The sequence below is a fragment of the Dermacentor andersoni genome, chromosome 1 (assembly GCF_023375885.2).
Source record: "Dermacentor andersoni chromosome 1, qqDerAnde1_hic_scaffold, whole genome shotgun sequence".
NCBI lineage: Eukaryota > Metazoa > Arthropoda > Arachnida > Ixodida > Ixodidae > Dermacentor > Dermacentor andersoni.
In genome coordinates this window covers 199,777,022-199,801,305 of record NC_092814.1, presented here as the reverse complement: position 1 = coordinate 199,801,305, position 24,284 = coordinate 199,777,022, and the positions used below count along the sequence as shown (strand labels likewise).

Here is a 24,284-nt window from a genome sequence, read left to right as displayed (position 1 = left end):
CGGGTTAATAGTGAGCACTGTTTTGTCTGCAGTGGTTGCAGCGAGCAGTAGTTTCGTTTTCACAGTACAATGTCACAAACACGGCAGAAGCTGTTGAGGATGACCAATTCTACTGTGGCCTACACGCTGGCATCAAACCTGCTGACTGCATAGCGATGGATGGGCGATGTGTTGCTGACCAGTGCTCTGGCAAAAAAGTAATAAGGATATGCGTGGGATAGTGAAAAGCATTTCTCAAATGAAAACTGCGCTGTGACCGCACTGTGAAGACAGTGTTGAAGCCCTCGCCGCTGTGTGCGCTAATCAATCATGAGATGATGAAAATTGCAGCTTCCACACCGCTTTTGTGCAAAATAGAAACAGGATTTGTGGATTCATTCAGTAAATAAAAGCATGTTGATGTTGTGAACATTTGTTATTTGTTCTTACCCTCGATAATTTGACAGTCAGTTAATTTGGACATCCTGTGAAATCCGAATTAAGAGAAAGCTTAAGCTCAGGCTGAACGTCGACGCTGCCCATTCGAATACATGTAAAACACAGAAATGCCTTTCTGAGATAACCCGTCGACCGATTTTAATGAAATTTTTTGCAATTGAGAGAGAAAGTTAAATCCTAGTGACCGTTAGCAGCAGAATTTTGATTTAGGGCTTGACTTATTTTACAAATATTGCTGAAAACCGGTAAGTTTGGGAAAAATTAGAATCCTGAAGTTTACAAATCCATAACTCTGCACCAAGAACAGATACCGCACTTCAGTAAACTGCATCCATTAGAACATCCAAAGCAGACAAATTTGATATTGTTACACGAAAGTGACAGGAAGAACGGAGGAAGAGGAGAACGAAGTGCGCTTGTCCTTGCAGTGGCTCGGTGTCGGCGCGGCCCCTTTTCATCAATTCATCTTTAATTAAACGCATCCCATCGTAACAGTTTTGGTGGACGGTGCAGGGTAAAGCAAGAGTGCCCAGGACCGCTCCAAGATCAGCTACGATTCACGCCATAGGAATGTGTCGTACAACAAATGGGACATAGTATGGCTTTGGACGCCACTTCGCAAGCGCGGCCTGTGCCAAAAGTTTCTGGCTCGTTACACCGGGCCTTTCGTCATCACCAATCGCCTAAGTGATGTGACCTATTCGATTGCTTGCTCGTTTCTAATGGCTATCGTTCTAAGAAGATGCAGCTTGTTCACGTCGCCCGCCTGAAACGCTGTCATGCCCATGACTCCAAGTGGACGTAGCAGTTACTTGCCCAGCGGGCTTCGTCTGTGAAAAGAGGAGTGCTATGTTAAAGCGACAGGAAGAACGGAGGAAGAGAAGAACGAAATGCGCTTGTCTTTGCAGCGGCCCAGTGTCGGCGTGGCCCCTTTTCATCAATTCCTCTTTAAATAAACGCACCCTATCGTAACAATATATTAACTTTTGTCTTAACGTAAATTTGTTATAATGTTTACAAAGGTTTCGCAAAAGTCCTACTTGCATATCAATGGTGTGTTTAAGAGCCATATATAATACATCAATTTGGTCCGCTTTAGAAGTACTGTTAGATGCAATATACAGAATTGTGATATCGTTGTTTATTGCTGAATAACAGAGCTGTAAACTTGGTAGTTTCGTTTTCTGAAAATTTGCAATTTTCAACAATTGTTCTAAAAAAAATGACAGCCTAAATCAAAATTTCTCTTTCACCGATCACTAGATTTCAACTTTTTCTTTTTAGTGCAACGAACCTCAACAAATTTGGTGTAGTGGTTGCCAAAAATAACAATTTCTCGTTTCCTATGTATTTAGATAGGAGCCTCCAGGCTAAAGCTTCCTCTTATCAAGGCTTTACTGTATTATATATTTTCTGCATCAGCTGAAAGGCCCACACTCTACGATGACAAATTGTAGTGCAGAAACAAGCTGACATACAGAAAAAGAGCTGCCGACAAAGTCCTAATGATGTCGGACCAACAAGGCCATACAGACACTTCCTTATACAGTTTATTTTTGGTATATATGTACATGCATTTAATTTGCTGTCCTGGTTTACCCAACTGTACACATGCAGCTGGAACTCAGCCTTACAGAAGTCCATGGTGATCTGAGTTATTTATTATTCTAAGTCTAAAATTGTGAGTATGCCAAGTAAAATGGGCAATTTATTAGGCAATTCCATTTACATACATTACGTACCTGAAGTTTGCTGTTATGCACTTGTCATGTGTTACAACTACACCCATTGTCTCCACATTCCCTTTGTGGTAGCCAGGAAACTGCATCTGTGTGTTGATTGGGTACCTTTTTTTTTCTGTAGGCCTGCAATGTGGAGTCAGAAGAAATAGCATACAGTAGCCAGGCGACAATAATGTGGGAATCGGCATAAAATATTATACCGTGTCCTTTCTTGTTGTTGAGTGGACTTGATGTTGCCAGGGGACACAAAATGTTAACACTGTACTGCTTTGGTGTGTTTGCATTTGGGCTATGTTCAGTTGGTTTGTTCACCAAACGTGCTTTTTAATCTACATATTTAAAAACAGCCTCCTGTGGCAGATGGGACACTTCCATTTTTTCATATGCCCTGAAGTGAAACTTAAGTTGTGTTAATTAGTGGGACATTTTTAACTAGCTAATTGGACATTGCAATTTTTGATGCAAGTAGGGTTCACATCTTCCAAGTATCCAGCTGAAGGGTTGAAATTGAATTATATGCTGTAGGTGATGTTTTGAAGATCTGTTCAGATTGAAAATGAAAAGCAGTATCTGATTAAATGTTAGTGAATTTTGATTGAACAGTTTATTATTGCTGTGCCATAATTTCTTATGTTAACAGGGTGTCTAGAAACCGGGAAAACTGGTAATTCTCAGGGATTTTGAGTAGTCTGGGAATATTCAGGGAAAACTCAGGGAATTTGTGCTTCTATCAGGGAAAATTTGCTGTAATTTTATTGAAAGGGAGTAAAAGCCGCACTAATGCTGGCTCGAGTAACAGAGCGGAATCGTAACGAATCATCTTCGACGCTGTGCGGTCGGCTGGAGGAGTTGCCAGTGTACAACTGACCATGAGGTTGCTTTAAGTGGTCTGTGGGTTGAACACGCAGTGGATGGAGGATGAGAACAGAAAGGAGTGGCGCATTGAGGAATGAATGGGAAAGGAAGCGTGTCGCCGCTTCTTTGAAGGAGCTTGAGCTCAAAAAACAAAGTGTTAACTGACGACGATATGCAGGTGTCCCTTATTCAAAAGTAAAATAAACTGCAGTGAAACCCAACACTGAGGTGTTGCGTGCAGACTGAGAATATGCCAGGACAGTTGAGGTTGACTTTCCAGCTACTGAGAGAGAATCTCACTTATGACAAAGTTTGGGCCTCATACCAATGAGTGTGCTATCAGTTGATAGAAATAGCTCATATTCAAAAATATTTGCTTCCATTTGCATCTCCTTTTTATTCGTATTTCCAAATATTCGTCTTAATTTGCAATGGGTCTTACCATTCTTTTGAAGATATTTTATTCACTTTACATTTTACTAACCCCTCTCTTCTCTTTTCTTTTTGAATAAAATAGACACTACTCCTTACTATTCATTCAAACTGGATTAGGTAGTTTAAAAAAATTTTTTTAGCATGCTTACTAGAGAGTGACTGCATCGGGCGACATAGTGTCCAGCACATCTTGACATTAAATAAAGTTCTGTGTCACTCAGGGAATTTTGCGAAGGCACCCAGGGAAAACCTGGAAAATGCAGGGAATTTGGAAATGTCAACTTGGTAAACACCCTGGTTTGTCTGCAAATAATGTGTTCCTTAAAGGGGCCCTGAGACATTTTTTTAACATGGTAAGAAAACGTTGCCAATCTGTCATAGAGGCTGCTGCGAACATGTGAGCCAAATACTACTGCACTGCATGCTTCAAAGAACTTACAATCTACTGTCATACACAGCAAACAATCGCTTGCTCTCGCTTCCACAATGTCCTCATGCAGCATCATCAAAAGCAGCTGGCTCACCAATGCTATTGGCTGAATTCGTGATAGCGAGAGCATTCTCAGTAATACATAATTGCTTATTTTGAGTTAAACCAATTAAAAAGATATGTCTGTGATCTCAAAATAATTTCATCTTGGCACTACGCATAGTTCTGCACTGCGTGTGGCCTCCGAGATGGCAGCCACAGGCTGCGTATCGTAGTATACGGTGGCCACCACATTGTGCCGCTACAAGCCCTTTCATTGCTGCGACACTCAACTCTTGGCCAGGGCTTTGCCCTCTCGACTTCTCCACTGTGTAGCTTCCAGCACGCTACTGAAGTTGAAAGGAAAGGGAGAGCTGGGTATCGGTGCAATAACTCTACTTATAGTTGAAGGATACGAAAACTTGTTTGCGGCATGAGATTCATGAGACAAAATTCTTTAATAGTGAGGCCATTCTATGATTAGTCAGAAAAGTGTTCAGGGTCCTTTAAAAATAGATTTTTTCTCTACTGCACTTTTTTTAAGTTACTTAAAGATACACAAAGGAAAATGTTAAGTTAATTCGATAGCTTATCAGCCTAGAAGTCTATCAACATTTTGTGGGTGCAAATGTATGACACTGCATAAGAAACTGCCACCAAACGTCCTGATGCTGCTACTCAATTTGAGTCAACCGCGCGAAAACCGAGGCCATGACATAATATCCGCGTAACCACCTCTGCCACTATCTGCAAATCAGCCACTCCTCTCTCAACTCACATTGGTGGTGTCCCTTGAGTTGCCTGCTTCCTGCCTTGGCTCCATTCCTGGCTAGTGGATGGCACCAGCCGCCCGGTGCCCTGACGTCACACCACACGTCACCATGACTGGGCTAGAGGGGAAATACACGGACTCTTCTTACGCCTTGCGCTTCGGTGCTAGTTCCCACTTTTCACTGCAGATGGATCACGGCACTGTCACCCTGCTCTTTCCGGCTAAGCTGACTGTACAGAATCACGGCCAGGCCTAAAGACGAGACGGAGGGGGGGTGGGGTGAAATTAATCTTCCGGCCATTCGGACCACTTTCTTTCGTGTGTGCCTTTGACACTGTCCCACCTCCTCTCAGCTGGGATGTAGGGCAGGGTCGAAGCGTGCCCACTCCGCGAGCGATGCAACTACTTGTCAAGACACCAACCCATTGTTCCACTGATGGGAGCGCAGGCTGTATCAAAGAGCATGCGTCTTCCCTCTAGCCCTGCCGTGGCATCATATGAGAGAGGTACCACACTCCACAGCATGTGGTGCCACTTTGATTTTAGATTTTTGTTATTTTCTTGCTTACATAAGCACTGTTATTGCTACGAGTGATGAATTCATTTATTAAAGAAGCCTAATCTTTCAATCTAGCTCGACTTAGTATTTTCCTCTAGTAAGGCTAAAGGCTAATAATAAGTCAAGCAAGGTTAGTGCTTGACAATGTCTAAGCCATCAATATTATTGTGAACAGAGCTTTAGTAATGAAGTTAAAGTAAATGCAGGACACGATTAGGGACTCCACCAGGACATTCAAGTACTAGCCCGATGACGAAGGCACTCCTCATTATATAATTCTGTCACTAGTACTCAACAACGCGTAATAAAAGACCATTGTATTGTACTGTATTATAAGATGAAGGGAAATATTACTGGTTCAGTTCTATTTGGTTTGAAAAAACAACTGTGTTGATGTTACCGTTGATAACAATGTAGGCGGTTGAAAGGTCTCGTTTTCTCCACTCTACGCTGGCCGCGCTTTTGCGTTTCAGTAGTTTCGTTATCGTGTAGTGCTGCGCTGGTTTTGCTGGCTCATGAAACTCGCACAACTGCAAGTAGCAGAGAATGCCACGCCCATGCAATGTCGTGGGATTCCCGAATGGTCCACACCACTTGACCAAGAGCAGCTGCAGTGATGAATCATATTCTCTGTCTTGGCTCAGTTTCTCTATGGCTGTGCGTTTGCGTATTGCACAGAAAACCGTCGCACCGTCTGTCGGGTGCAATTTTATTCACCGATGGCAGTAAAAGGCAGTGATGGTATATGCAAAATGACCGCTCCCCGCTCGGGGGGCGATTTGAATTTTGCTAAATCTATTCGGATCCTTTAGATCCAATTTGCTCATAGACTAAGTCTTTTCTTGGCACGAAACAAGCACGGCGAAGTTTCCAGAATGGTATTTTAACAGTCCATGTCGATTTAGTATTTGCCTTCAGTGTTCGTTTAAGCCTGCTGAAAACCCGCCACAATAGTGGACCAACGGCTGTAGTCTGCTGCATAATGCGAGGTTGCCAGTTTGATTTCTCGCGGCTGTGGCCACGTTCTAAAGGGAGTGGAATGCAAGAATGCTCGTGTGCCTTGCTTTGGGTGCACATAAAGATCTGATATCTAGAGTCCTCTGTTACAGCGTCTCACACTCGTGTGTGTTGCTTTTGGATGTTGAACCCTATCAGTCAGTTACAGCATTTGTTGAAACACTTGGTATGTTGGTGATGCAGTAAAAACTCACTTTGTGTTTGCAGCTACTTTTGCACATGACATAGACGCCCAGTACATACTTTTTCTTTTATTCAGCATTTAATGACACACAAAAATCTCACGTACACACACGCACGCACACAGTAATGGCTCGATATAACGAACTGGAGTATAACGAAGTATTTAACTTTTCATAACCTCTTGTCCATAGAACACCATGTATTTAGAACCTCAATGTAATGAAATGTGTGTGTATGCAATTTCAATATAATAAAATTTCACTGCAGCCACAAAGGAATGCCAAGACAATAAATGGAAACTTGTGCGGATGCAGATGGTCAAATGATTGAATTACAAGCAGTTGTTTGCAAACGCACCTCTTAAATTGCGCGTCGAAGTGGAGCCGCATCATGTTTTGTATAAGTCCAAGTGTGATAAGATCCTATCGGGCCCCGCGTACTGTGTGCTTTTAGGTGCGAGTTAAAGTGTGTGAGGGTGAGAATAAAGATGGTGGCTTCATGAGTGCTGCCTTCCGTTGTGAGCAAAGGGGAAAAGGGGGAGGCGAGCGAGCTTACGGTAACGCGACCAAGCGCCCATACGAGGGGACGGAGTGGGAAGCAGGCACGCGTCTCGGCTGTGGTTGTGAATAGCTGTAAGCGTGGCTGAGTGCATACACAGCCACACCTCCGGCTTTAGAGATAATCTGCCGCATATGCAAAGAGTGGGAGTGCCGAGACTGTGTGGCATCATCAAAACTGTCTTCCTCTGCATTTAGTATTGGAAGTTGCGTAAGCTTGAGGTTCAGTGACCCGTTGGAGCGAGAGGCAGACAAAGTATTAACGCGGTAGTGTTAAGGGCCCTGTGTCGTATTCGAATATACGAGAAAACATAATTCTGCTACGTGGAAACTTAAACAAACCCCTTTTCCAGCATTTCTACCATTCATAGATCGACCACGGCATCCGCCATTTGTGCGCGCAGGTGTGCGATTATCTTGGAGGTCACGGAGTGGCGCGCCCATTTCCTTGCAACACTTCCAGATGGAGCTTGCCTCTGCCGCATCACAGCCCATGCAAGAGGCTGCGTTTCTACCAGAGAGCCCGCCTTCAGGCATAGCGTTCGCCACCAGCGTTTCCTAGTAAACATTACAGTTACATACGCTGCAGTTGCCTGGAGGTGCAAGAAGCAGTCGGGGATCTTTGAATGCTATCGCGTTCCACTCTTAAAGGTGAAGCTTAAACGTCCTCCAATCTTTTCGCTCTCCTCTTCCGGCGCTTTTCCTGATAGTGTCGTCCCAGTGCGGGCGACACTATCAGCTGCGGGGGCGGAGTGCACGCGAAAGCGTGGCTGGCTTCGCTTAATTCGTACCGCCGATGTGAAGATATCTTCGATGTATGTAGCATGAAACCGTATTGTTCATCGCTGACTCCCAAATTTATCAAAAAATTGTTTTCTCATTCAAATTTGCTTTTTCTATATGGACACTCCAGACACATTTCTGCCGTCGGTGTTGCTGTCGCCATGAGGTTCTGTATAAAGCCCAAGGGTGATAAAACCATCACCGCGCGTCGTATACTGTATGTGCGAGGGTGAACCAGCGAACACGATTCAAGGTAGCATGCGCAAGCGAGGAACACGGGCCAGAAGCGTGCCCTCTTTTTTTCCCGCGCGAGGCACAGGGGTCAGGCGAGGGAGGAAGGGGAGAGGAGGGCGTTCTTCTCCGGCAGCTGCTAGGATGCCTCAATGTCCTCCTCGCCTGCACTGCGTACAGAGTGGAGACATCCGTGGTGTCTACTACGGCGTTGGGCACGCGAATGGCAGACGTCGTAGGGACGTGTTGCTGGCGCTTGTATGTCTTAAAAGCGATCTGCGACGTGGCCAAAGTACGCGCCCTCGTGGGCCTCATCTTCAAAGTGATCTGCGATGTTTGCAGAGTGCACATAGTGCCAGTAGCTTCGTATACGCTTTGCTTTTGACGCTTTGTTCGCATTGAAGCGAGAGATGCAGGAAAGTCAATTGACTTGCTGCTGCCGCGATTCCTTACTCCAGCATTTTGACAGGGAGTTTCCGCGCTAATTGAGCGAGATGGGTTAATGTTTACCTGTGTGCGTGTGACACCATGCTTGTTAATTTAGTTTAAACGTGTTGGCGGGCTAGTTGGTTTGAATTCATGATAGAATGTGTAAGCACGACTGAACAAAGACATAGAAAAAGGCAGGCACAACGACGGCGCTGTCTCTGTGTGTCCGTTTCTTTCTGCATCCTCGTTCAGTCACGCTTACACATTCTATCATTGTTAATTTAGTTAGTAAGCGAATGTTTACAAGTTTGTACGGCCGACAAAAGTACTATCCTTACTTTGTACAGCTATCTACTAATTTGCTATTGCAATCGCTGCTTCACCTTTTGGGCGGAACAGCGACTTTTTTCGATTGCCCAATAATGTGGGAAATTCCGCGGCCCCCTTTCCATGTAAAAAAAAAAAAAAATAGATCGGTGACTGTACTTATTTGCATAAAAGGGCGAATTTCAGTACAATGAAATTTCGATATAACAATGAAAACTTGGATTTTACCGGCTTCGTTATATCGAGGTTTAACTGTATTGACTTAATATCGAGATTTAACTGGATTAACTGTATTGACATATATATTGAGTAAAGGAGTACGTTTATCTAGGTCACTTACTCACAGGGGACCCTGATCATGCGAAATAAATTTACAGAGGAATAAAAATGGGTTGGCGCACATACGGCATGCATTGCCAGATCCTCACGGGAGCTTACCACTGTCATTGAAAAGATAGGTGTACAATCACTGAATTCTACCGGTGCTAACATATGGGGCAGAAAATTTGAGGTTGACAAAGAAGCTCGAGGACACGTCAAAGAGCAACTCAGGCGATTTTTTGACCATGTCAAGCTAATGGAATATTTAGGTTCCTGAGACCCCCCTGTCACACGTATGATAGTAGAATTGTTCCACAAATTTGAACACTATGTTAAATAAGCAAAAAGTGCGAAAACGAAACCGAAACCTGGACAAGCAGCCGAGCAATCCTCTTCGTGTGATGTCACGAGTGTCCCCAGAGGAGAAGGCGTGCAAGGCATGCCAGTCTTGCCCGCTGAGCAAATGAAACCAGCGAAGCGCAGGCGCTCAGCTGATTCGTGACCGTGCCGGACCTTTGGGTGTCAATGTCAGCTGCACCAGCTCTTGGCATCTGTCAAATATTGACAGTTATGATTCTGACGAATTCAACAGCGACAAATTGCCATTCGCATTTGACCCGCCACCATGAGAGCCAGCGCCCATGCGCTACATGTCATACTGCAATATGAAAACCAAGGGAACCACTGATTTTATACGTGCTGCTTGCTATCTTAGGTGTTCTACCCCTTCTCAGGGAAGTGCTTCGCATGCACGCTGTAAGATGTGGAGCACGATTTTCCACTTTTGTATCCCGCAAGAACACCGCTGACGGTCCAAAGCACCGACCAGTGCATGTGTTTATATTGGCAGGTAGAGTGGCCACTCCTCGTTCACTTGAGATAAAATGCTAGCCGCTCATTGGTCACATAAATTAATGTCAGAACACATAAATACAGGCAGATTTTATGCATGTAAGCACTGTTGCATCACTCCGAATCGTGCTGCTATGAGCGGCCACACACCTTCTAAAACAGCGAGTGGGAGACCCTAGTACGAGAGCATTGTTGTGCTGCCTACTCATCCTTCTTCGTATTCTCTTCATGCACGCCATACGTTCCGTAAAGTAGACACAGATGAGGACTTTGCGCATATGATCGTTTATTTAGAGAACGCATAGTTTTCTTGCGGAAATGCAGATGTAAGTATTGACACCGTTGGCAGCTGAACGAGGCGGTTGTTTACGCTGCTGTATCAAACGGGCCTGCGCTTGCTGCCCATTTGGGATACGAGTCAAGCAGTCCACCTCGGAAGCTAAATAGTGAATCTGCATGACAATACGTAAAAACACGCCCATATTCGTAGTTGCATTTAATTTAGGGAAGTGCCGGTGAGTGCGGCTAAAAGCTTTCTATTGAAGATGGCAACGTATCGATGTTGATACTGCTCTGTGTCGTCGCTTCTCACTGTGTGTGCACTCTATGAAATGAGAAATGGTTTATTTCAAATCCATATGGTCAAAACTGAATTACAGAAGGAATTTTATTCATCCTGATGGCTTAATTAGCTTCAGGTCAGTTGCTCAGGTCTGCCAGCAGTAGATGCATAAACTACGCCACTGTGACATATAGGCTTAACCTCGGCTCAAACTGTGTGCGGATGGCGAGGGCTGAAGTTTGCGCAGCCAACAACGCAGCACTACTTGCCTCCCATCTCTTGCCCGTCTACAGGGAACGCAACTTCTCGCGACAGCAACTTCTCACGCCATGCACTAGCTCGTGATCGTCGACTCCTCGATGCTCTCGTCGCTGTCGTCTGCATGATCCCGGCATGCTCTGCATAGAACACTTCTGACATCATACACAGTGTGGCCCATAACTGAGGAGGAAGTAAGCTAGAGTGTTCGAGGCAATAAATTAAATTTATTTGCAAAAAATCTGTGCAACTCGCAAACCCGACTTTTTGAGGACATGCTGGAATTGTGCAGAGGAACGTACCCAGCAAATTTCATCTACATCCATTGACATCTAAAAATTGTCAGAGTTGCCCTTTAAAGGGACCCTGAAACGATTTTGACGATTTTCTACAAACGTACTGAGTCGTTAGAATAGGTCCTTCTGATCATTAATTGATGCATCTAAGTGCTCTGTGTAAAGCGTGTAATTTATTATAAGGTTTTAAAAATGCACATCGCTGCCGATCGCAGTACAATGCGCGGCGGAATTTTAAGCCACCCCTACCCATATGACGCAAATCACCCATATGACGTCAGTGGGGCGATCTATCCGATTGGCTGACCAGGGTGCGTGATCGATAATTTTTCCAACTTTATGGTAAACAAATGATGTTCATAATAGTTGAAATGTTAGTTAATTTGTTTTCATAAAAAGAAAGTAACATAAAGGGGATGCACGAGAACAATGTTTCAGTACGCTTAAGCACTTCCAGCACACAGCAAGTGTTGTCTGCTTGTGTTACAACGTGCTCCGTCTTTGACGAGAGCTCCGCCGTCAGTATTGGTCTGTCTTTTCGCGAGCACTATGATTCGACTTTGTTGCGTTGTGGACTGCAAACGTAGCGACTGGCAATATGTCAAGCTGCAACATCGCGTCCCTCTGCAAGCCAGTAAACGAGCGAACTGGCTGCAGCATCGCTACTAGATACGGCAGCGCATCGGGCTGCCGCTATTCAATCGGCGCCAGGATTTGCACGATTGTGGCCATCGCTTTACACCGGAAGATTACTCACGCAATAGCGTTTCGCGAGTCCGGTATTAGGGTAAACGCAAGCGCAAAGGGGACAGGGCTTGGCCATGTCCTCTTGCGTGTCGTTTCATGGGATGAACAGAAGCGCAAATGTGAATGGTCTGCACGGTGCAGCCACCTGGTGGCATAGAGCTCAACCAGACACAGTAGCAGTAACAAAATGTATTTTTATTTGCTGCTGGTGTAAATTTTTCGCAGGAGTGTAATCGTTAACACGTTGTTTTTGTAAGTGTTTAAAATGTTTTACACTTGGTTGGAGCCATATTAGCTCTTTCTTTGGCTGGTTAAGCTCTGCGCCAACGGGTGGCTGGACCGTGGAGACCAATCAGGCAGCTCACGTACGTCTACGCTAAAGTTCTTTCATCAGCTTGAGTTTATGCTTCAACCATTCAGTCGAAACGTTCCGCTAGTGTGTGGTTAACGGAATACCAGACACGTTCGGCGCTGCGACAGAATGCTCACAACGCACGCTGCTTCGATAGCTCTCGCTTGCCGTTGACGGCCAAGCGGCTAGCGGAGAGGTTTCGCGCGGGTGGGGGCGGGCTCCAAACCAACCGGAAGAGGACGATGTGACGTCGCATCGTGACGCAGAACCAGTGAAGGCGGAGCTTAGCCACTATGGCTCGGCGAATGAGTTGAGGAGGGTAACTTGTAATTGCTTGTAGTTCCATTAATACATAACGCTTCACTTAAATTGTGGTGCGAATGTTCTACTTAAAGGGACACTAAAGCGAAACAATAAATCAGTTTGGACTAATGAAGCATTGTTTGAGAACCCTGCAGGTAGTCATTTCAGAAAAATAGTTTGATTATTAGATGAGAAAATGAAGGTCCAAGTATCAGTATTTGAATTTCGCGCCGAAACCCCAGCGCCCGTACGTCAGCGTGACGTCAGGGATTCCAAAGTTTGTTTTCGCATTTGGGCCGCGTTGGCTGAATAAAGGTTCCTGAAACTTACCATGTTTAATATTCGGTTCCTTTAGAACACAATGTAGTCAATCTGTACCGCTATATATAATTAGTAGGCCCTAGAAGATGCCATCAAAATCCATGACGTCACAGCCCCCAGGTGCGGGAACTTAAGTAGGCGTCGCCACCCGTATTTCGTTCTTGCGCTTTTTCTGGCTAACCAAACGTCTTATCGTTGTAAGAGTGGTGTTTTTGGTGTTGTAGAACGGTAATTTACTGATGCAGAAGAAATCATTTTTCACTTTAGTGTCCCCTTAAGTTGTACCCTACGCGTCTACAAAATTTGTCCGAACCGTTTCAGGGGCCCTTTAAGAACCGTGTAAAGAGCGATGGAATGAAAAATGTTAGGTGTAATGTTAAGAGACGGGAAGAGAGTGGTGTGGATCCGAGAGCTAACGGGGATAGCTGATATTCTGATTGACGTTCAGAGAAAAAAATGGAGCTGGGCAGGCCATGTAATGCATAGGATGGATAACCGGTGGACCATTAGAGTTACAGAATGGGTGCCAAGAGAAGGGAAGCGCAATCGAGGACGGCAGAAAACTAGGTGGGGTGATGAAAGGAAATTTGTAGGCGCAAGTTGGAATCTGTTGGCGCAGGACAGGGGGTAATTGAAGACCGCAGGGACCTGCAGTGGACATAAAATTAGGCTGATGATGATATTGACTATGTATGGAAAATTTAAAGATGCATCATGTACGACTCTCAATTTATTTTCATTTTTCATACAGGAAGTGAAAACAATGCTCTGTACATTTACTACAAGGGGCTGTCCAAGCAAGTGCTGACATTCAGGTTTGACGTGGTACGGAATATCTTGGTGAGTGCAGAACCCACCTTCAGGTGGGAAGGCATGGCATATTCAGCTGATTTTGTTTTTTGTTTGTGTGATTTAAGGAAAAGGACAAAAAAGAGGAAGACAGCAATGAGTTTGTCAGTGCTGTGTGCTGGAGAATGGTAAGTTACTTCGTTTGCAACCAACTCTGCTGTGCTACAGTCTTCATTTATGTCTTTATAGGGCTCCAGTGTAGTGGTAGCAGCTAACAGTCAAGGAACTATCAAGGTATGAAAGCTGGTTTTCCTCTCACTTATGCTTCAGCTCTTATCGAAATTTCTTGCTTGTTTTCTTGCAGGTGCTAGAGTTGGTATGAAAGCTGAACTTCTGGGCACCTTGTTCGAGTTCAGACACCATCACACCATGCAGTTGCACAGCTATACTCTTTGAGTTAGAATGTGCTGCTTAGTGACTTTTATTTTTCTGTACATACTGTATTCGTTTACCGATACATTTTGTTTTCCCATAAATGTTGTTTTCCATGTGTGGACAAAATAAATGCACTGAACATGTTGTAAAAACAAATGTTGTAAAGCTGCGCAAGTCATTTCGTGAATGATGTGCAACGCTTGCGTGAGGGAAAGGTAGCCTGGAAAACGTGACCACACCTTATGCATTTACAGCCTAGTGGGAGTGAGTGTCTGCTGGGGGCCAGATGAACAGCGGCCTGTTTATTCAGTGGCTTTATGAGCTAAAGGCTGTAAGTAAATTGCAAACTTCTGCAAGAATGACATTAATTAAGCAATTTTTGTTTTGTAATTATACTTCCTGCTCACACTTCTACTTTACGAGTACATCAGAGGCCTCTTAGTAAGCCTTCATTGTGAGGTCGGCCATTACTGTATCTGCACACTTATGGTATGACCTTGCACAGTTATGTGATTGAACATTAAACCACGTAAAAAAAAAAAATAACATTCTGAATGAGCACATGACACAAGAGTTCCATATTGTACATAAGTACAGAAGTCGTACACAATTTTACACAGATGGCTCTAAGACAATAACACGTGGATGGGGGTTGTGATTAAAAAAGGGAAAGGAGTGTTAGGTTACCTCACTTTATATGTATATATATATATATATATATTAACAAAAAGGATATAAAAGCCATTTTGTATACTGATTCATCAACTGCATTAAAGGCCCTCCGCTTAAAATTTGAGCATGAACCTATACTTAATATTTTAAGAATGCTGTTTTCTAAGTCAAGGTAGAGTTTCTGTTGGGTCCCAAGCCATGCAGGGATACCACACAATGAAAAGGCTGATGAATATGCATCTGTACCAATCAAAGACGGCATTTAAATGATTCAGCGGGGCTTTGGCATCAAAATGGCAACATGATAGGGACTCTAACACAAGTAACAACACCCACCTGACTAAACCTGTGCTTGGTGAATGGAAAGCATCCCAATACAAAGGACTTTTCTTTACATTCATACTATGCCGACATTGAGTACAGCACACACCTCACACAATCTTTTACTGACAGGAAGAACAACCAGCATGGGACAAATGCCACGGATCCACCTAATGCTGCCATCATCATCATCATCATCATCATCATCATCATCATCATCATCATCATCATCATCATCATCATCATCAGCCTAGTTACGCCCACGGCAGGGCAAAGGCCTCTCCCATACTTCTCCAACTACCCCGGTCATGTACTAATTGTGGCCATGTTGTCCCTGCAAACGTCTTAATGTCATCCGCCCACCTAACTTTCTGCCGCCCCCTACTACGCTTTCCTTCCCTTGGAATCCAGTCCGTAACCCTTAATGACCATCGGTTATCTTCCCTCCTCATTACATGTCCTGCCCATGCCCATTTCTTTTTCTTGATTTCAACTAAGATGTCATTTACCCGCGTTTGTTCCCTGACCCAATCTGCTCTTTTCTTATCCCTTAACGTTACACCTATCATTCTTCTTTCCATGGCTCGTTGCGTCGTCCTCAATTTCAGCAGAACCCTTTTCGTAAGCCTCCAGGTTTCTGCCCCGTAGGTGAGTACTGGTAAGACACAGCTGTTATACACTTTCCTCTTGAGGGATAGTGGCAACCTGCTGTTCATGATTTGAGAATGCCTGCCAAACGCACCCCAGCCCATTCTTATTCTTCTGGTTATTTCAGTCTCATGATCCGGATCCGTGGTCACTACCTGCCCTAAGTAGATGTATTCCCTTACCACTTCCAGTGCCTCGCTACCTATCGTAAACTGCTGTTCTCTTCCGAGACTGTTAAACATTACTTTAGTTTTCTGTAGATTAATTTTCAGACCCACCCTTCTGCTTTGCCTCTCCAGGTCAGTGAGCATGCATTGCAATTGGTCTCCTGAGTTACTAAGCAAGGCAATATCATCAGCGAATCGCAAGTTGCTAAGGTATTCTCCATCAACTTTTATCCCAAATTCTTCCCACTCCAGGTCTCTGAATACCTCCTGTAAACACGCTGTGAATAGCATTGGAGATATCGTATCTCCCTGTCTGACGCCTTTCTTTATTGGGATTTTGTTGATTTCTTTGTGGAGGATTACGGTGGCTGTGGAACCGCTATAGATAGCTTCCAGTATCTTTACATATGGCTCATCTACACCCTGATTCCGTAGTGCCTCCATGACTGCTGAGGTTTCGACTGAATCAAATGCTTTTTCGTAATCAATGAAGGCTATATATAAGGGTTGGTTATATTCCGCACATTTCTCTATCACCTGATTGATAGTGTGAATATGGTCTATTGTTGAGTAGCCTTTACGGAATCCTGCCTGGTCCTTTGGTTGACAGAAGTCTAAGGTATTCCTGATTCTATTTGCGATTACCTTAGTAAATACTTTGTAGGCAACGGACAGTAAGCTGATCGGTCTATAATTTTTCAAGTCTTTGGCGTCCCCTTTCTTATGGATTAGGATTATGTTAGCGTTCTTCCAAGATTCCGGTATGTTCGAGGTCATGAGGCATTGTGTATATAGGGCGGCCAACCTTTCTAGGACAGTGTTCCCACCATCCTTCAACAAATCTGCTGTTACCTGATCCTCCCTAGCTGCCTTCCCCCTTTGCATAGCTCCCAAGGCGTTCTTTACCTCTTCCGGTGTTACTTGTGGGATTTCAAGTTCCTCTAGACTATTCTCTCTCACCTTATCGTCGTGGGTGTTACTGGTACTGTATAAATCTCTATAAAACTCTTCAGCCACTTGAACTATCTCATCCATATTAGTAACAATATTGCCGGCTTTGTCTCTTAACGCACACATCTGATTCTTGCCTATTCCTAGTTTCTTCTTTACTGTTTTTAGGCTTCCTCCGTTCCTGAGAGCCTGTTCAATTCTATCCATATTATAGTTCCTTATGTCCGCTGTCTTACGCTTGTTGATTAACTTAGAAAGTTCTGCCAGTTCTATTCTAGCTGTAGGGTTAGAGGCTTTCATACATTGGCGTTTCTTGATCAGATCTTTCGTCTCCTGCGATAGCTTACTGGTTTCCTGTTTAACGGCGTTACCACCGACTTCTACTGCGCACTCCTTAATGATGCCCATAAGATTGTCGTTCAATGCTACGCAAGGGGTCAAATACTATCACGAATTATATAAACTACACATACCTTGACACACCACTTTAATTTTAGCATGTGATCCACTTGCTCAAAGTCCTGAACTTCTTAGACGAAACTTGAGTTTTTAATAAGCTTAATGCAGCTGTTTCTGCTTTGATGTTATGGATTATTTAACACCTGGCGGCTCGTGCACCATGGCCCAAGTCGCTTTGCTGCTGTCTGTTTGAGTGTTACAAGCTTGTGATGTCGTCTCTTCTGGCAGGAAAGTGGCTGCTCCGAGAAAAAGGGTGTGTAGGCTTTCATTTGGATTTCCAGCCTCTTTTGTGGCCTACATTGGTGTAATGATTTGCAGTGCCCCAACCTGGTGAGGGGCACTTTAAGGATGAAGTTCATGCAACTAACATGAAATATTGGTCTTGTTGGTATACTTGGGGAACATATGGGTAAGGCAGTAAAATGAGTATGAACAATTCCTTTTGTCCTAGTTTTTGTGTCCTACCCAAGTCATTTATACGTGTGAGTAGTACAAGATAAACTGATAGCATACTGAATTTGTTATTGGCTTCTTTCTACACAAAGGAACCAATCGCGATAGAGAAATTTGACCCCAATTGGGTCTGATCGCAATCAAAGGTGCCTGTGTGCTGCTTGTATTGTGATGTGGATATGAAGCTGATGTGAATATTTAACAAGGTACTTTTCTGAGCAATTCTGTACGTGAAAATTCTTTTTTTGGCATAGACTCAAACTAGGTCCTCCCTTTCATGTTGTGCAAGGGAGAATGTAATGCTTGCATGCACCCTGTGCGCCCCTGTAAACACATGTTGCAAACTAAGATTTTATTGCAAACTGCCAGATTTTTAGCACTCGTTTACGATTGTCATATTGACACAAGTATTTTTAGATTTTTCATTTGCGTATGGTTTGTGACAGGGCCAAATAAAGAAAACACAAATACAGCTGTTGTGTGAATATTTAATTATAAATTTCATAAACATTTCTGCTTGCCTGCAGCGGGGATCATTCTTGCTGAAGCTATAAGCAGAGTGCCTCTTCACAGTGCTCCCACAGAACAAGTCTGTGAACGTTTAATGAGCAGTCAACATATTGATACAATATTTAGTTTTTTTCCACAAAGTTTAGTACTGTTTGGCTTTCACTTCAGTGTTTTTCGAGTTTTAGGGTTGGCAGGTGTGCATATGCTTAGTCTATGAACCCTGATTGCTGAAACCCTTGATGCAGTTATCCTGTTTATTTGGCCCTGCTAAGCCAGGTTAATGCTTTTGAAAAGTCTTAACTGCAGGGAACACATGAGCATCTTGAGTAGTTGGTCACAACCCTTGGCCAGCTTTATAATTGAAAGGTATGTTGCGAGATAAATTCCCTCGTATGTCATTCATTCAGACCAAATGTGGCTGCAAGCAGCCACAAATTACTCGCTTTTATAAATATAAGTGGTAGCATACGTTATGAAAAATAGAGATGAATGCGAAGTAAGCAAGTGGCCTGGACTGCAGCCCTAAGCATTTCATGCTGGAGGGTGTTATGCTAAAAAATTAAGAAATTTTATTATGTATCTCTCATCCGCTTTACCTAGTGTGCAGCTACTCTATCGGTGTTGTCTTTCCACATTTTTTTTCCCAGATACACTGTTATTTGTTTCCACTATCCCCCTACCAGAGTAAGCCAGCATTGGTGGTAATTGCTGACAATGCAGCTCTGAAAGCAAGTTTATTTTTTTCTAGGGATGTTCAAATTGCAAAAATTTTAGATTTAGCAAATATTTGAGAAAAATTATATTTGAATCGACATACTGAACAAACTGCAGACAACAGGACTATGAGAAGACGAAAATGTGTGCTGACTGGTGGTTTATTCAAGATAGAGAAAAAACTTTTTACGCCATTGTCCGGTGCCCACCTGGTTTATTCAAGCAACGGCAATATATACAAGAAAAGGCGGGAAGCAAGAAAGATAGCCAATGTTGCAAAAGAACTAGAGGTGGCAGAATATCAACTTTCTTAAATACGAATAGTAAGTATTAAATGGTCAAATGCAGAGGCAACATTTACAACAGGAATATTTGTTCAAGAGTAATTAGGTACCAGGCTTATGCTGAATAGTTAACAAAAGAAAGACCGCTAACTATTGGGGATAATTAGGCACAATATTAAACGAGATCACCAATTGTCATCAAAAAAACTGCACAAATTGCTTCTCAAAATTTTGAGCCTGGTTGCAAACAAGATTTCCAAGAATAAATGGCTGCAGTATGACTAGCTTTTCAAGAACGCTAAATAAATGGTTGCCCAAAAAAAGAGAAGTTGTGGGAAAAAAAAAATTAAGTCTCCTGAAGGACTGGAGTGCTGTAGACACATCGTTGAAAGGAAAATGTCACTGATTGTAGCACGAAAGATAAAAATGCTACATGACTAGACTACAAAAAACGCCAAATGACAGACAAGCAAAGATCACATATAGTAGACCTGCTGTGAAACCGAAAAGAAAGCTTGCATTACCCATTTTTTTTCAGCATTTTTTTGGTAAACATTAATGTTTTGTTTATGATAATTTTTAATACTTTGTTTAGCAAATGGAGAACAGCAACTAGTTAGTTGGTGTGAAATATTTGATTAGTTTGAAATATTATAAAATACCAAATACAGTCTAGCCCGGTTATAACGAAGTCGGCGGAAATCGGAAATCACTTCGCTATATCCGCTATTTCATATGTGGACTATGAAAAAAAATGCAAACATGGGCATACCGATTTATTGCCGCTGAAAGAAGTGGTCCAGCGTCCCCTGTACACGTTTCGCGAGTGCGGACTTCAGGATTGCGGCTTCCATACCATCCAACTGCGAACTAAAGATCTCGTTGAACTCCGGACTCCCGAGGTACATCCGTAGCGTGTCAACAGCTGCGATGGCCGCTGCGGAGGTGACCGGCTTAGGGGCACAACTAGCACCGTCGCATTCGCTGTCAGAGGCGCTGTCCGCCAAGGTCTCTTCCATGACACTCCCGGCAACTTAAGTCGGGAAGTCCTCGGTGTCAACAAGGTCTTCGTCGGCGAAAACGAAGTCCATGTGGCTTAGACCCGCAGGCACAAGGTTCAAGTCGCTAGCGGAATCCCAAAGCTGCTCCAAGCAGGCCGCCTCCACGCTGCTGCTTCGGGAGCAACCTTTCGGAAGCAACCTTTCGCTCCGCGGGAGAGCAGACGACGCCACGAAAGGACGCCGTCAGCCGAATTTTGCTCTTATTTTCGCGGAAAAAATCGCCTCAAGGACGCAAAAATGTCTTGATCGAAATATTTTTCGGTTGGTAGTAAATCTCTTCGTTATATCCGCTGACGCGCTCTTATTTACTTCGTTAAAACGGGACCCAAAATGTATTGAAAATGCAAAAATGGGAATGGGAAATTGAATTCCCTTCGTTATAACCACTATTTCGCTATAAGTGGCTTCGTTATAACCGGGCTAGAGTGCAGTTCATTTTCGAATACAAATAGTTTGTGCGTAATATCACGGCGGCTGGATAACCTTTCTTTTTATCCAGCGGCCGCAGTAATGTATTCGGTTCATATTAAAACTAAGCTGTGAGTCTTCAGGCACCAAATGATTCAAGAGCTTTGGCTGGCTGGCAACTATGTCTTTCCATAGTCCTGTTGTTTTTGCTGTCTGTTCAGCATGTTGATGTTCAACCAAATTCACATTCTTAGAATATAGAATTGAATACCAAATGTTTCTAATTTCTATACAAAGTAAAATATAAAGTTTATGTGGAGTCCAGCAACAAAAGACACATTTACATTATTTTACACATCTAATGCCATTAACTCGATCTCGTATGTCTGACGAGGAGCCTGTAAATTATATATATATATATATATATATATATATATATATATATATATATATATATATATATATATATATATATATATATATATATATCTGGTGCCCTATGACAATGACAGTAATGAAACAAAGGAATGGCATGTCACCAGATGCACATAATAGAGTTTAGTGCTTGAAGGAGCTCAGTTTGATAGGAATCTAATGTGGTAACATTTGTGAAATCATAAATTGCTTTGCCTAAACCATGACAAATTCATAAGCTGCTTATGGCTAGGCATGTTCATTTAATGACTGTAAACTTGAGCAAAAGTGGTCTCCTCGAGGCATTCGCTCAAGAGCCGGGTCGTTTGCGCAATAACAGTTCTGCATGAGAATCATTCTAAAGAATCTCTGCTGGCATCGTTCTTTCTACCTGCACAATGCAACAGCTGTTGTCCCTTATAGTAGTTGAAGAAAACAAATGTTCGACAATTTCGATTAGTGAATTCTCGAATCGAATAGCAATTCGTATTCGAAATTTTCAGTATTCGCACACCCCATTTTTTTTTTTTTCACATGTATTCACGTACAAAGAGGTCCACTGTTAAAAGGGAACACTTAAGTGCGGAGCGTGTCCAGATTTTTCTCCCGCAAGAGTACAATCGCCTAGATAAGTAGCAGATAACTTGTGGTTGGTAGCTCCGTCAGTGCACTGGACACTGCTTCCGCAGCCACTTGCAGCTAGGGCGCAGCAAAGTGAGAAGCGCCAATTTCAATGTTCCTTTAAATTTTGCAGACGGAATATCGCAGATTCACGACGATGGCTTCTCCAACCATCGGACTACATCAAATAGTTCGTTTCTGTATGATGAGAACAGTACAATACGAAAAACAGGTCAAGCTGAAAGCAACCCCATCGGCACGCTACGTTGTAGTACTGTATCACAGTTGAGAGCAACAGTTCTGGCTTAATTCACGCGGCCGCGGTTCAATACCACTTCCGTATGCATAATAAAGATGGCGTGAAGGCTTGAGACGTCTCACTGCTTCCTGCTGGACGTTTGACATTTACACGATAACCAAAATGTGAAAAGAACACGCATCACAAGAAATGAGTGTGTCTTGCCTAGGTGCCTCGAGTAACTGGTACAGGCCACCACAGCGGCAGTTCCAAGTTAGACTGCCGTCTGCATGTAATGTCATATCGGACAAGCGAACTTCTTCGCTGATCGGTGGGCTCAGTGTGGCACTGCGGTGCCGCACAGTCGCGTCATACTCTCTGCGCTTTTTTTCGTCGCACAATGTCTTCCAAGCCATGTTCAACCGCACGAATTCCTCGGAATCGCCACTGTTCCTTTTGTCGGGATGAAGTTGCAACACTTTTCTTCGATAACACTTTTTGATCTCATCTACAGGGGCATCGCGAGACACTTCCAGGACATCGTAGTAGTCACCCATGACAAGTTCTTCTGTGATTAACGCACAACGGCAAATTTCTTGCGGAGAATCCCAGCAGAGTGGTAGCGTGATATTGCCATGCGATGTGTACATACAACATCACCATACACCGTTGACAACACACGAGTGGCAGCTGATCATATTGTAAAAGCACTCGGAGTTCACTGAAACCAGAGGTCACTGAAACCGCTGAAACTGTCATGTAGACGTAAGCACACGTGCCCTACAGACCGCTTGCCGTATGCGCTCCGCCATTCATCCACATCTGACCGTACAGCTTTACCATACTTTACACCCTTTACACTAAATCGTTCGGGGCATTCGGTTGAGTGTACTATTACGCAGAAGTCGCAGATTATAGGTACTGTGAATGCTGTGAATTAGCTCATCTTGCTAAGCAAAAGGTAAAAGGAAATGAAAAGCTGTGGTCTCTGAACACTGCATAAAAATATAGGCAGCAGATATTTTGACGCTGCACTTGCACTCGTTCAGTGGGAAATCAGTGCAATCTAACTGCAATGAAACTGCTGTGAAAGTTGCTGCTGTGTCGATGATATTAGTTTTTTTAAATAATTTTTTAGGAGGGCTGCTTTATAACATGAGTTTATGCCATACTTATGCTATCAGTTTTGGTACAATCATTAGCTTTTGTTTTGTTTTTATTCTGGCCATCGCTTTGCTGAGAGGCTGAGCGCAAGCGCGCTAACTGCTAATTTCTGCAGTTGCATGTTTCGTTAGCAACTATTTTAATATTCTGTGTTAATGTCATAAAGGTGGTAAGCGTACTTCTGAATTAAACAAAATCAACCGTTGAAATAGAAATTTAGTATCATCATCATTTGACAAAAATACAAAAGAAAGCAAGTCAAGTTGATTTTCAATAGGCCAAAGTTGTAGCGGCTTTACGGTCATGTAAGGTCTGTCGAAGTAAAGAAAAACAAACGTAACATGCCTTCCTACAAATCGCATGCATTATGAACTGGGCACATTTTGCAACACTTTGCCGTGACCATGCGCCACTGTGCTGTGGGTGCTGGATAACCCGGCACTTAGATCAACGGCACCGATAGAAACGTTTTCACCTGCACGCTTGTACAACGTGAGCATCGGAGGCGCTCAAAAAAGGGAACGGCGACGAAACTCGGATCGCGGAAGATCTGGAGATACGGCAATAGCATCCTACGACAAGAACATCGGAGGAAGGGGGGCGCGTCTCTTAGGCGGGACCGCCGGATGTGAAAGTGCTCCGGCGCTTCTCTTGTAACTTTCACTTGCTTGGTGTGCGTGTTGTACCAGAAAGATTCCAACGCTCAGTCTTGTGATGTGCACCGTCCGGCGCCTTCCAAGTATTTGGGTACCAGTGGCCGAAGCGTCATAGCGACAAGTATGGTGTGCACAGCTGCATCATGCCATCCAAGAAGCAGTATAATTTAGTAAGCGACGATGCGTACGATAGCAGAATTCCCCTGCACAGTGAAGAAGCTTTTCAACATGGAATATCGTTTAACGCCAAGGTAAGCGCTTGTTTTTACCGTCGGCCTGCTCAGTCACCTCGCTTAAGGAGCGGAGCAGTTTGTTGTCGCTGAGAATAATGTGCAAAGGTCGTCGTGCGAACGCCTAGCCAGCATATTCCGGGTACCAAAAGTGTGAGAGTTCAGGGATCGCCAGTTTTCGCTCAGCGCGGTTGTAACGTGTGGGGCGTGTCACGTTAAGTATTGGGTTATGTGTTAGTGCATGTAAAAGAACAGTGCAGAATAAATGCCACTCGGAACA

The 24,284-nt window shown here is 43.6% G+C and overlaps 2 protein-coding genes across 6 annotated transcripts in view; both read left to right on the top strand.

The window, feature by feature from the left end:
* Positions 1-14,189, top strand: part of LOC126546880 (E3 ubiquitin-protein ligase COP1-like) — a 63,064-nt gene extending 48,875 nt beyond the window's left edge. For 2 of the 5 annotated variants that reach the window (XM_055062946.1, XM_055062949.1), the window contains 4 exons: positions 13,561-13,649; positions 13,727-13,786; positions 13,848-13,892; positions 13,963-14,189. In XM_055062946.1, coding sequence (XP_054918921.1) covers positions 13,561-13,649; positions 13,727-13,786; positions 13,848-13,892; positions 13,963-13,980 — 212 coding nt within the window. In that variant the 3' untranslated portion in view covers positions 13,981-14,189. Of the gene's footprint in view, positions 1-7,490; positions 7,679-13,560; positions 13,650-13,726; positions 13,787-13,847; positions 13,893-13,962 lie in introns of those variants that run through there. The other 3 variants (XM_072288833.1, XM_072288835.1, XM_055062948.1) reach the window with 2 other exon arrangements.
* Positions 14,190-23,381: 9,192 nt separating this feature from the next.
* The window catches only part of LOC126546881 (carboxyl-terminal PDZ ligand of neuronal nitric oxide synthase protein-like), a 72,357-nt gene continuing 71,454 nt past the window's right edge, over positions 23,382-24,284 (top strand). The window contains exon 1 of the mRNA XM_050194597.3: positions 23,382-24,025. Within this exon, the coding sequence (XP_050050554.2) occupies positions 23,918-24,025 (108 nt within the window). The 5' untranslated portion in view covers positions 23,382-23,917. The remainder of the gene's footprint in view (positions 24,026-24,284) is intronic.